The sequence below is a fragment of the Squalius cephalus genome, assembly GCF_949319135.1.
Source record: "Squalius cephalus genome assembly, chromosome: 8".
Classification (NCBI taxonomy): domain Eukaryota; kingdom Metazoa; phylum Chordata; class Actinopteri; order Cypriniformes; family Leuciscidae; genus Squalius; species Squalius cephalus.
Window position 1 is genome coordinate 35086746 of NC_137129.1, and position 11405 is coordinate 35098150.

Sequence of the window (11405 nt, forward strand, 5' to 3'; positions counted from 1 at the left end):
AGACAGACCAGACCCATTCACGAAGCAGACCGAACCCATAACTGAATAAGCTTCGAACGATCAGTGAACTGAAATTAAGAGTATTTGAAGTGATGATTTGGCTGATGTTGCGAAAAGTTCAACGACTTTTGGTGGGCTACAAACTTATTTAAAAAAAAAAAAACAAAAAAAAACAACCTAATCCATTACACCGCCGCGCCGAGGATTCAGGGAAAAGACTCACCAAATCTTTTTAACTGTTCGAAAGAACCGATTCGTGGAAATGAGTCGGACTTCCCTTACCGCTTACATCACAACGTACACGAGCTCCCCCCAAACCCACACATATGCATTTTAGACAGAACTGAGCAACATGGCTGCAGTGTGCGCTGCCTCCCGTGTCCTCGGCAAAAAGATTGTGTCATCTAAAGCTGTAAGTCCTCTCAGATCTTGGGCATTCTTTCTATTGTAATGGCATTTAGTCTTTGCATGCCGAGAGTGAAATTGTTTTATACAGAGATTTCGCTGTAATCTATTGTAGTCTGTTATGTGTTGGTTTTGTAACCATCATTTGCTGTGTTAGGTAACACTGTTACGTAGTATCAGTGTCTTTGTTACACGCATTATATGATACTGTTTTATTTATGGAGCTTATCCTTTTTTCAGTAATACTTAAGAGTTTTAAACCTAATGTAATGTGTAATTTCATAGAAGTGAAGTTTATATGTTTTGTAATCATGGATCTATTGAAGGTCAAGCTGGCAGCGTTAGCATTAGCCATGCGATACTGGAAGTTCGATACTGTTGTTATTATCGTGAATTCTTCTGAAGTGTTTGAATGCATGCTTTTTATTTTATTTCTCATTGATTATGAGAATAAAAACAGACTGCTATGAAAGTTGAATTGTGGCTGGCTAGTGTTATTACAGGCATAACTGACAGCTACAGTCACCTGTTAAAGTTTGTGGATGTGTTATGGCAATATGTGTCCTGCTAATCATAAACATACACAAGCACAGCAAATGGGTTTATCTTATAAGTTCCAATATAACTGCTCAACCTATATTTTGTTAAAATAAAACATAATAATCAGATATCGCACTGTTATGTCACCGATAAAAACCAGCTTACATTTGAGTGCTGTCACTTTCTGTATTGTATTGCAGTGATGTTTTGTTACTAAGAGTGAAATACATTTGTGTGTGTTATTTTTATTAATCATTTTAGGTTACACTTTATTTTAAGGTGACGTTACATTTTACTTAGAGTAATATTAATTAACTACATGTATATAGAGTCAGTCTAGGGAGACTATAAAGGTTTGGTTTAGGGTTAGTTACTTGTAATTATGCATCATTTACTTTTATATGTTACTACATCACCTTAAAATATAGTGTTACCTAATTTTATTATACATATAGGGTGAGAGAAAAAAAAAAGGAAAAAAAAAAAAAAGAGAAATAATTTAAAGCAACAACATGGAACTTTTCCTCTGCGGTCGCCCTACAGGTTGGAAGCGGAATTGTCCATTACCGCTGTCGTAAAATGATTTACGGTTACTGTATATGAAGCATGTAGGGTTTTTTTTCATATGGGCAATGATAATATTATTAATCTTCCTCCTTTTATAATTTATACATATTTAGTAGACTAAACATTTTAACTCAAACATTTGCGATTTGCATGTCGATTACAATGCTCAAATCTGAACGAGAATGATAGCGATAGCATCCTAACCATCTAAAACTAACGCATGTTAGTGTTTACTAGCTACCAGATTGATAATTCGCTCATCTACTAGCTGATTCATGAAGATAAATAAATGGAGGACCAGATAGTTTCCGTAACGTAGCCAGGCAGACAACAGATTAGAAAAACTAAAGATAGTATGCAAGCAATTTACAGTTACTTACTAGTTCAACAGCATGACGGCCAAGTCAGCATCGGTCTGGAAACACTCCTCCTCCATTAGCTCACGCCAGCGAGCAAACGCTCGACCAATATTGATCCTCGTCCTGCCTTTCAGTTTATCACTCTCCCTTTTCCTCTTCCGACTCTACTCCGACAAAACCTTGGACTTCTTACGTTTCGCTGCTGCTTCAGCCATGACGAAAACAGACGCACGAAAACAAACGCGCTGGTTGGCCACATTTGAGGAAGTGGTGGGCGAAGTGACGTATGCCGTAAAGCAGTCGAATTTTGTAGTTCTTTTTGAGCGCTAGTTACTACCCGCACCGCGAAGTTACATAGTGCCAGTAAAAGCGATACAGAAGGCTCTGGCAGACGTCTCATTCAACCTATTGTAAGTCGATGTACTATCACAAGGGTCTTGGAAATATATTATGAAGGTTGAAAAGCTACATGTTGTTACTTTAAATAGACAGACAGGAGGTAAAGATGATTAAAAATAAATATATACTCAAGAAAATATGAAGGTAAACGCATAGATAAACATCACAGATATGATTTTGCTTAGGTTTTAAACTACTGAAAATTTAAATTAAAACTAATTAAACATTGTTGTTGTTCCATCCAGCTGCCAGCCGTGTGCCAGGCGAGCAACCGCAAATTGCATTTCTCCATCTATGGAAAAAAGGGAGATGCAAAAGTCTCAGATGGTGTAAGTATTTCTGCTGCTTTCTTGTTTGGTTTCACCAGGTTTCATTTTGCATGTAGGATCTGGCATTGGCAATTAAATGCACTAACATTACAGGCTATTAAGTTTCTGTTATAATTCAGTTCCAGTCGTCACGTTAAAGAATCATAACTAGATGTCATAGTGGAGTGGCATTGTGTGATCAATGTGTTTATGGTGTTTGTCTCCTCAGATCTCCACTCAGTATCCAGTAGTAGACCATGAGTTTGATGCTGTGGTGGTGGGAGCCGGTGGCGCAGGGCTTCGTGCCGCTTTCGGTCTGTCGGAGGCCGGCTTCAACACAGCCTGTGTCACCAAACTCTTCCCCACCCGCTCACACACAGTGGCCGCACAGGTTTGGAGATTTTCTCTTGTGTTTCTCATTAGTATTATTTAGTAAGAAAAAACAATATGTGTCTCCTATACCGTCATATACTGCAACAGCATAACAATTTATCCTCTGGATGTATGCTAGTTTTTACAAATCGGGGTTTGCTGATATTTAATTTAGGAATGATTTCGTTGTTTTTGAAAGGACAATGAATAATATCAAGACTCGAATGCATCAGAATCATGCGGTTTGCTCAGGAAGATTGAATGAGAATCAGTCATGTAGAACGTCTGAGAGCTGTGCAGGGATTTTCAGTTCAAGAAGTCTAAAGTTCACAAGGCAGCTCAACCTTTGAAACAACACCTCGGATATTCTTACACCACTTTGAACTTTCTTACAAACAAAAGACTTGCTACATGTGTTCTAATACAAAATTAATATTCTCTGAAAATATGACTATAAATGATGCACTGCCTATCTTTTTTAAGATAAAAAAAAAAAAAAAAATATATATATATATATATATATATATATAAAACATATAAAGGTTTGTAAAGGTTAAAAACATGTTATTTATTTATTTATTTTTTTTTTACGTTTATTTCTCCTTTTATAAAAAAGGGTGGGATTAATGCTGCATTAGGAAACATGGAGGACGACGACTGGCGTTGGCACTTTTATGACACAGTGAAGGGATCTGATTGGCTTGGAGACCAGGATGCCATTCATTACATGACCGAGCAGGCCCCTGCTGCAGTGGTGGAGGTGAGAGATGATCACATGACCTGTCACTGTCATTATTGCTTTGAAAGTATTGAGGAATAATTGGATAAGAAGAATGATTATTGACCTGTTGTTTCCTTTTCTTTAACTCAAACATTACTGTATGACTGATATAGATTGCGATTTCCTCCAATCTCATCAGCGGATGTTATATTTTTTCAGCTGGAAAACTTTGGTATGCCATTCAGCCGTACCGAGGACGGGAAGATCTATCAGCGTGCCTTCGGAGGTCAGAGTCTGAAGTTTGGTAAAGGAGGTCAGGCTCACAGATGCTGTTGTGTGGCAGACAGGACGGGTCACTCCCTTCTTCACACACTCTATGGACGGGTGAGGGAGATTCTGAAAGTCATAGTGAAGTGGAACACCTGTTGAGCCCTGTCTGATTGTGTCTGTTGGTGTCTAGTCTCTGAGGTATGATACCAGTTACTTTGTCGAGTATTTTGCCCTGGATCTGCTGATGGAGGATGGAGAGTGTAAGGGAGTCATTGCACTATGCATGGAGGACGGATCCATCCACCGTTTCAGATCCAAGAACACGGTTATTGCCACTGGGTAAGAGAAATTGTCTAGTTTTCTGTCTCAAGCATTCACCAGTGTTATTTTTGTATTATTTAAACATGTGATAGTATTTATTGATTACATAATAAATATGGATTTTATTTTTACATTTTAATTTCAGTTTTAATAAATTGATGTGTTTTAGTGAACTTGTATTCATCTAATATTTAGATTGTTTTAGTTCAACTTTGTTTTAATAAATGAGAACTTTTTAATAAATATTTCTTGTGTTATTTAACAGCACAAACATTAGTATTCAAAGGCTTTTCAAAAAGATTTTTCTTACAGTTGTTATTAATTGCATCTTTTAAGTTTGATTCTGTTCTCTTTGATCACCAAATTAATAATAAAATATTTTGATTTTAATCTAGATTTTTGATTGACAAAACTATAACTATTATTTTAAAAAAATAATTTATTTATAATATTTATATAAATTCATATTTTATTTATAATTTAATTAATTATATAACTATTATTGGTAAAGTATGAGGGTTGTACATATTATTAATACAGCGTGTGTTTTTACAACATGCAAATAAAGAGATTTATCTCATTTTCTCTGCAGTGGTTATGGCCGCACATACTTCAGCTGTACATCAGCCCATACGAGCACAGGAGACGGTAATGCCATGGTGACACGTGCGGGTCTGCCCTGCCAGGATCTTGAATTTGTTCAGTTCCACCCCACAGGTAAGTTTCTTTCTTTTATAATCCTGGAAAAGTTCTCTAGATTACTTTCACTGTCAAAGCATCATAAATCTTTGCCACCGATTGTGAAGAAATGGTTTACTCAAGTTGCTACTAACTTCAGTATAGTTTACAACATGATTGTCTCACATGTCACATTAGTTTTGCCCATCTGTTATCTAGCTAGTTGTTATATATTACATGCATGGTTATACTATGTTGATACATGATGATCTGAGTTATAAATATTCATCCCCTTCCAGATGCCTTCAGCCAACCTGTGACTGGTTTTAAATGACCTATGATGTAATCCCCTTAGGTATCTATGGAGCCGGTTGTCTGATCACAGAGGGTTGCCGTGGAGAGGGAGGAATCTTAATCAATAGTGAAGGCGAGAGGTTCATGGAACGTTATGCACCCAATGCCAAAGATTTGGCCTCTAGGGATGTGGTCTCACGGTCCATGACCATTGAGATCAGAGAAGGAAGGTATAAAATACTTAATTTTTTTATAATAATAATCTTCTATTTTGTGCCCACAACAGAGTCACCCTTTTGCTGCTTATATAATAAATCGCAAGTTTTGTTTTTCACTTCACTTGCACAGACAGTACGTGATTGATTGAAAAAATGTATGTTGTTAACTTTCTAAAAAAAGAGTTTGCCCCATGTTTCCACCAGAGGTGTTGGGCCAGATAAAGACCACGTCTACCTGCAGCTCCATCATCTTCCACCCCAGCAGCTCGCCGCTCGCCTGCCCGGCATCTCTGAAACCGCCATGATCTTTGCTGGAGTGGACGTCACAAAAGAGCCCATCCCAGTGTTACCCACCGTCCACTACAACATGGGCGGCATCCCCACCAACTACAAGGGACAGGTATTCTGCCCATTTTCACCATCATTTTAACTACTGCTCATCTTAGGTTAGGAATTGGAACAAACTCCGAACCCTTAAATTAGGGTTCAGTTAGCGATTTCTGAGAAACGCTGTTGAAAGTGGATCGGACCAAGCAGCACAACACACTTGTGGCCAATCAGCAGTAGGGGGCGTGTCCTCTCGTGATGGGGGAGGAGAGTGAGGGAGCAAGAGGGAGATTTGAAGAAATACTGTAGACAGAGAGATGGTTGAGAGACATTACAAAAGAGAAAAGGTCATAGGACCCGCGTTAATATTAGAAAAGATTTCCAGCTCTGGAGAGATCTTGTTTAATGCTACAAAATATTTCTATTTCCAATAAATGCTGTATGTATCACAGATTCCACAAAAATATTAAGCAAAACAACAAATGTTTTCAATATTGATAATCATAAGAAATGTTTATTTTCTTGAGCACCAAATAGGCATATTAGACTGATTTCTGATGAATAATGTGAAATTTTTAATGTAAATTGTAATAATATTTCACAATATAACTCTTTTAATGTATTTTCGACCAAATAAATGCAGCCTTGATGAGCATAAGAAACTTCTTTCACAAACATTTTAGTGACCCCAAACTTTTGAAAGATACTCTAAGTGTACATTAATATTACATTTGATTAATTAAACACAAATGTTACAGTCACTGTTTCCATTCTACACTTATGAGAACATAATGCTAATATCCTCTCTGTAATCCTCGCAGGTCATCACCTATCAGGATGGAGAGGATAAGGTGGTGCCAGGCCTGTATGCCTGTGGCGAGGCCGGCTGTGCATCGGTGCATGGTGCCAACCGCCTGGGCGCCAACTCACTGCTGGATCTCGTTGTGTTTGGACGCGCTTGTGCCCTGACTATTGCTGAAGTAAACACTCCAGGTAGCTTCATAACACTCAGAAATCATGAAGGAATGCTCCAAATTGAAGAGTGCCCTTTATTAGACACGAGATGAATGGAGTTGTAAGGCATTATAAAGTCATTCGTTTATATATATTTTCTAAAAACTATTAAAGGGGTGGTATAATGCAATTTTCACAAGATGTAAAATAAGTCTTTGATGTCCCCAGAGTGTGTATGTGAAGTTTTAGCTCAAAATACCCCACAGATATTTTTATATAGCATGTTAAAATTGTCATTTTTTGAGGGTGAGCAAAAACGCACTGTTTTTGTGTCTGTTCCTTTAAATGCAAATGAGCTGCTGCTCCCGGCACAGAGGGCAGAGCTTCAACTGCTTGTGTCCTTAGCAGATTCGATTACCTCACACAGACATGCACTGAAAATTTCAAATTAAACTTTTAGTCTTTTATGTTCAAACCGGAGTCAAACAATGATAGAGAGACTCAAGAAGAAGTGACAACATGTAAAATGCAACAGGACATTTCTGAATGGTTAGTTGTTGAATTTATGTAGTTTATGTGTAGTTATCTTCTAGTCATTGATTAGCATATTGTGTCTGAAACCCCGGGGGCAGGGTTTATGTAAATTTTATGATTTGTGATGTCACTAACCCAGGAGGAATGTCGTGTAGTCCCTACCAGCTGTTTGTTGTAGTCCTTAAAAGGAAATTTCTTTAAAAGAAAATATCTCCCTTTGCTTTGAACTTTGAGCATTATAACTTTGCAGATGTTGTTTATGCTCAAACAGCAACTATACACACTAACTAAAGTTAGAAAAGTGAAATCATAATCAACCACCCCTTTAATACTTTTTAATAGTATTCTACAAACTATTATAAAATTGTGTGATATTTTTATCCTGTCACATAGGAGAGAAGCTTTCCCCTCTGAAACCCAATGCAGGAGAGGCATCTGTCGCCAATCTGGACAAGATCCGTTTTGCTAACGGCAGCACCAGAACCTCAGAAATCAGGCTCAACATGCAGAAGGCACGTCACCTCACTGGAGTTCTTTAGTTCCTAAAAGAAACGCAATATTTATAGACTGATCAAATAGCAATTTGACTGTTTAGATTTTGAAGCCTCATCTTATGATCTCCAGTGGTCATTATTGTATTTTAATTTCTGTTTTCTGTTTTTCTATCTCAGACCATGCAGACTCACGCTGCCGTGTTCCGCACAGGAGACGTCCTGAAGGAGGGTTGTGAAAAGATGGACTCTGTTTACAAGTCGATGGATGACATCAAGACATTTGACAGAGGTCAGAGAAGACTGGCACAGGAGAAATTAAATCAATTAAAAATTAAATCAATTAAAAAACATACACTACAGACACATCAAGGATGTTAAGAGGCTAAAAGCAGGTTTAAAACTTGCCCCACTGAAGTCAACAGGGTGCAAATTTTAAAAAGAGGATAACGCGGTATCCTCGTTACCTAGGCAACACCGATTTTTGTCGTTGTTCTCTGTACTGACAGCACTCCAAATTTACAAAAAAAATGAGCTCAATGTTAAAATTGACCGGAGTTCTCCTTTAAGATAAGAAATGAATACTTTTATACACCAAGGATGCATTAAATTGATCAAAAGTCACAGTAAAGACATTTACAATGTGACAAAAGATCATTTTAAATAAATGCTGTTCTTTTGAACTTTCTATTCATGAAAGAATCTTGAGTAAGTATCACGGTTTCCACATAACTATTTAGCAGTTTTTTAAAATTGAAAATGTTTTTTTTTGAGCAGCAAATCAACATATTAGAATGATTTCTCAAGGATCATGTGACAATGAAGACTGGAGTAATCACATTAAAATGGAAAATGTTATATTTTTCAAAATGTAATAATATGTCTCAATTGTTTTTATATTTGTTCAAATATATACTGTCTTGATCAGCAAAAGAGAATTTAAAAAAATGGACCCCAAACTAGCCAGTCTATTTGCTAATGAAAATGTCTAAGAATGAGAGTTTAGAAACTTTGAATTTCGCTGTTCATTTGATAATCTTCATTACTGTACAAAAAGGTTGTGTTATCCCTGCAGTATGATGGTTCTTATAGCATTGTACACTAAATTCATCTTTTATGTCTTCAGGCATTGTGTGGAACACTGATCTGGTGGAAACTCTGGAGCTGCAGAATCTGATGTTGAACGGAGTGCAGACGATCGTCTCTGCTGAGGCCCGTAAAGAGAGCAGGGGCGCTCACGCTCGCGAGGACTTCAAGGTCAGCTTTCTGAAACCAGCATGCTTCTCTAAGGACAACAATATTTTGCACCATTAACAGAGCCATAATAAAGTTCTTTGATTTTTGTGCTCTGTACATTTTTGTCTAACTTTGACATCTTATCTATTATAAAATAGAATACAGTGCATAGTACAGAATATAGTGTGTTCATTGACATGGAATGTTGTTGCTTTCAGTTATTTGTAATCTGGTTTTGCAGCTTTGTAGGAATCATAGTGTTAAAAACACAACTGTCATGTTGATAATGTTTGTGTTTTTAACGTTTCTGTTTCCTCGTTCTTGTTACAGGACCGTGTGGATGAGTACGACTATTCCAAACCCCTGCAGGGACAGGTGAAGATTCCTTATGAACAGCACTGGAGGAAACACACACTGTCCTACGTGGATCCCAAGACAGGAAAGGTAAATATATAATGGATTCGGTTCCTTTGTTCACATTTAAAGTGCCTCTGTTATGCTTTTTTCGAATATTTGGGAATGTAAAATGTTTTAAAGATCAAAGTGCATTACAAATAAAGTAAAATATTGATTCTGAAACTGCCCAAACGAGTCGTCAGCAATTCCAGTCTCATTTCCTGCTATGTCCCTACATAACAATGTAACAAATTTGCATAATGCCAGACTATTGTCTTCATTGGCTGCTCATGAACAACGTCTACTTTGACCCTCAAACACTCAAGTTTTAGCTGAGACTGGAAGAGTTTGGTTCGTGTTATCAACATGTCGAGAAGACATTGTTTTCAGCGCTGTGAATCCTCTTTGCATACTCTTAAAAAGGATGAGGACTCGTGCTGGAATTGATACGGTAAAAACTGACGCCATTGTTCGTATTACTGTGTATCAAGTGCTGAGAAAGCCTCTGAAGCTGAAATCCAGATATGGTAATGAGCATATAGTTTCTGACACATCACAACAGACCAATCACAACAGACTGGGCCGTCTGACCAATCAGAGCAGAGAAAGCTTGCGGTAAGGAGGGTTTTGGAGAGACTGAATCTCGAACAAACTGTTTTCAGGCTCTTTGAGAAATGAGGTTATATGCAATGTATAATATGAGAAAATGAAAGTGTTTTCGGCCTTTGATGCATGTAAACCTATTGTAGGAGATCTCCAAAACAAAATTAGAAACCTTTAAAAAATCATAATAGGGGCACTTTAAATCTGTCTTGTGAGTCTGCATAAAGGAAGAAAACATCTATTCGTATGAGCTAACATGAACAAACGTGTGTTTCAGGTTACTCTGGAATACAGACCTGTGATTGACCACTCTCTGAACGCAGAAGAATGTGCTGCCATTCCCCCTGCTATCCGTTCCTATTAAACACATCCTGGTATACCGCAGCTGACTCCGCCCTTTTGCTTATTTATAATCAGCCAATAAATAAATGAAGGAATATCTTGCGTTTGACAAGGCTACACTTCATTTAAATGTAATCACAATACTACTCATTGAAATATCAGAGCAAATGACAAGCTACAGTAGTCAGACTTCCTGTTAAAGTAACTGTTCTGTTAACAATAACGGTTGTGTGATATTGCTTTATTCTTTGAAACGCATCCATCACATTTGCTCTACACTGCTGGCAAGAAAAATCATTAAATATTTAATGCTTAAATGTTGAATTCTTGTCATAATGCAGTCAAGAAGCACTTGCACCTTGTGGAAAATAAATTTAAGTAGTTAGCTCCTTACTTAACATTTTGTGGTGCTAATGTAATGTCCGGTTTCACGTGTATTTGACCCTGGTGACCTTTGCTTCTCAAAAATACTCATCTGAATGTAAAGTTCTGTACATCTTGCATGTTCTGTTTTGTAGGTTCTGTTTAAACTCAATAAAGATGATCCGGGCTATAATGATTGTGTCTATGGTATTGACTGACATGTTTTGGTGTTCACTAGAGAGAGAGAATTTAACGCATTACAAGTAACGTGAGTTAGGTAATCGGATTACTTTTTTCAAGTAACTAGTAAAGTCACGCAAAATGCAAAGTAAAATGCAAACTCAATATTATGCAAATAATTTAAAATGTTAAACAACACACATATACTTTGTGTATTTGATTTCACTTTTTTAACCAATGTCTTTGCTGCTGACCTTCGATGATCCAATTCAACCATACTAATAAGCAAAAATGACTTTAGATAAACAATGTGCCATTTTTTGTTGTTGTTGTTGTTGTTTATATTGCTGAAGTAAGAGTGTTTATCTTTCTTCTCCTGCGTCCTACTATTCTGCATTCCAGAATGACAGCACATCTGAAAGGTTTGTTTGAGTTGTGCAGATACTTCAGCAATGAAAAAGTAATTACATTGCAATTAAATCTAAATGCATGTATGTTTGACTGTAGTAGAGTACTCTTGCCTGTGG

The 11405-nt window shown here is 37.1% G+C and overlaps 1 protein-coding gene across 1 annotated transcript; it reads left to right on the forward strand.

Moving 5' to 3' along the window:
* The first annotated feature begins 202 nt into the window (after nucleotides 1–202).
* sdha (succinate dehydrogenase complex, subunit A, flavoprotein (Fp)) lies at nucleotides 203–10891 on the forward strand. The gene is made up of 15 exons (XM_079878260.1): nucleotides 203–412; nucleotides 2516–2599; nucleotides 2808–2969; nucleotides 3567–3710; nucleotides 3891–4055; nucleotides 4132–4280; nucleotides 4855–4979; nucleotides 5296–5464; nucleotides 5657–5852; nucleotides 6601–6772; nucleotides 7661–7779; nucleotides 7939–8050; nucleotides 8885–9015; nucleotides 9325–9438; nucleotides 10271–10891. Exons 1-15 carry the CDS (start codon nucleotides 353–355, stop codon nucleotides 10355–10357), a joined length of 1989 nt encoding a protein of 662 aa, XP_079734386.1. The 5' UTR covers nucleotides 203–352; the 3' UTR covers nucleotides 10358–10891.
* Nucleotides 10892–11405: the final 514 nt, after the last annotated feature.

Coding starts and splice junctions, on each gene's coding strand:
- sdha (XM_079878260.1), top strand. CDS start 353: ATGGCTGCAGTGTGCGCTGCCTCCCGTGTCCTCGGCAAAAAGATTGTG. Junction 2,970..3,566: donor CACACACAGTGGCCGCACAG/GTTTGGAGATTT, acceptor TTTATAAAAAAG/GGTGGGATTAATGCTGCATT. Junction 4,056..4,131: donor TTCACACACTCTATGGACGG/GTGAGGGAGATT, acceptor GTTGGTGTCTAG/TCTCTGAGGTATGATACCAG.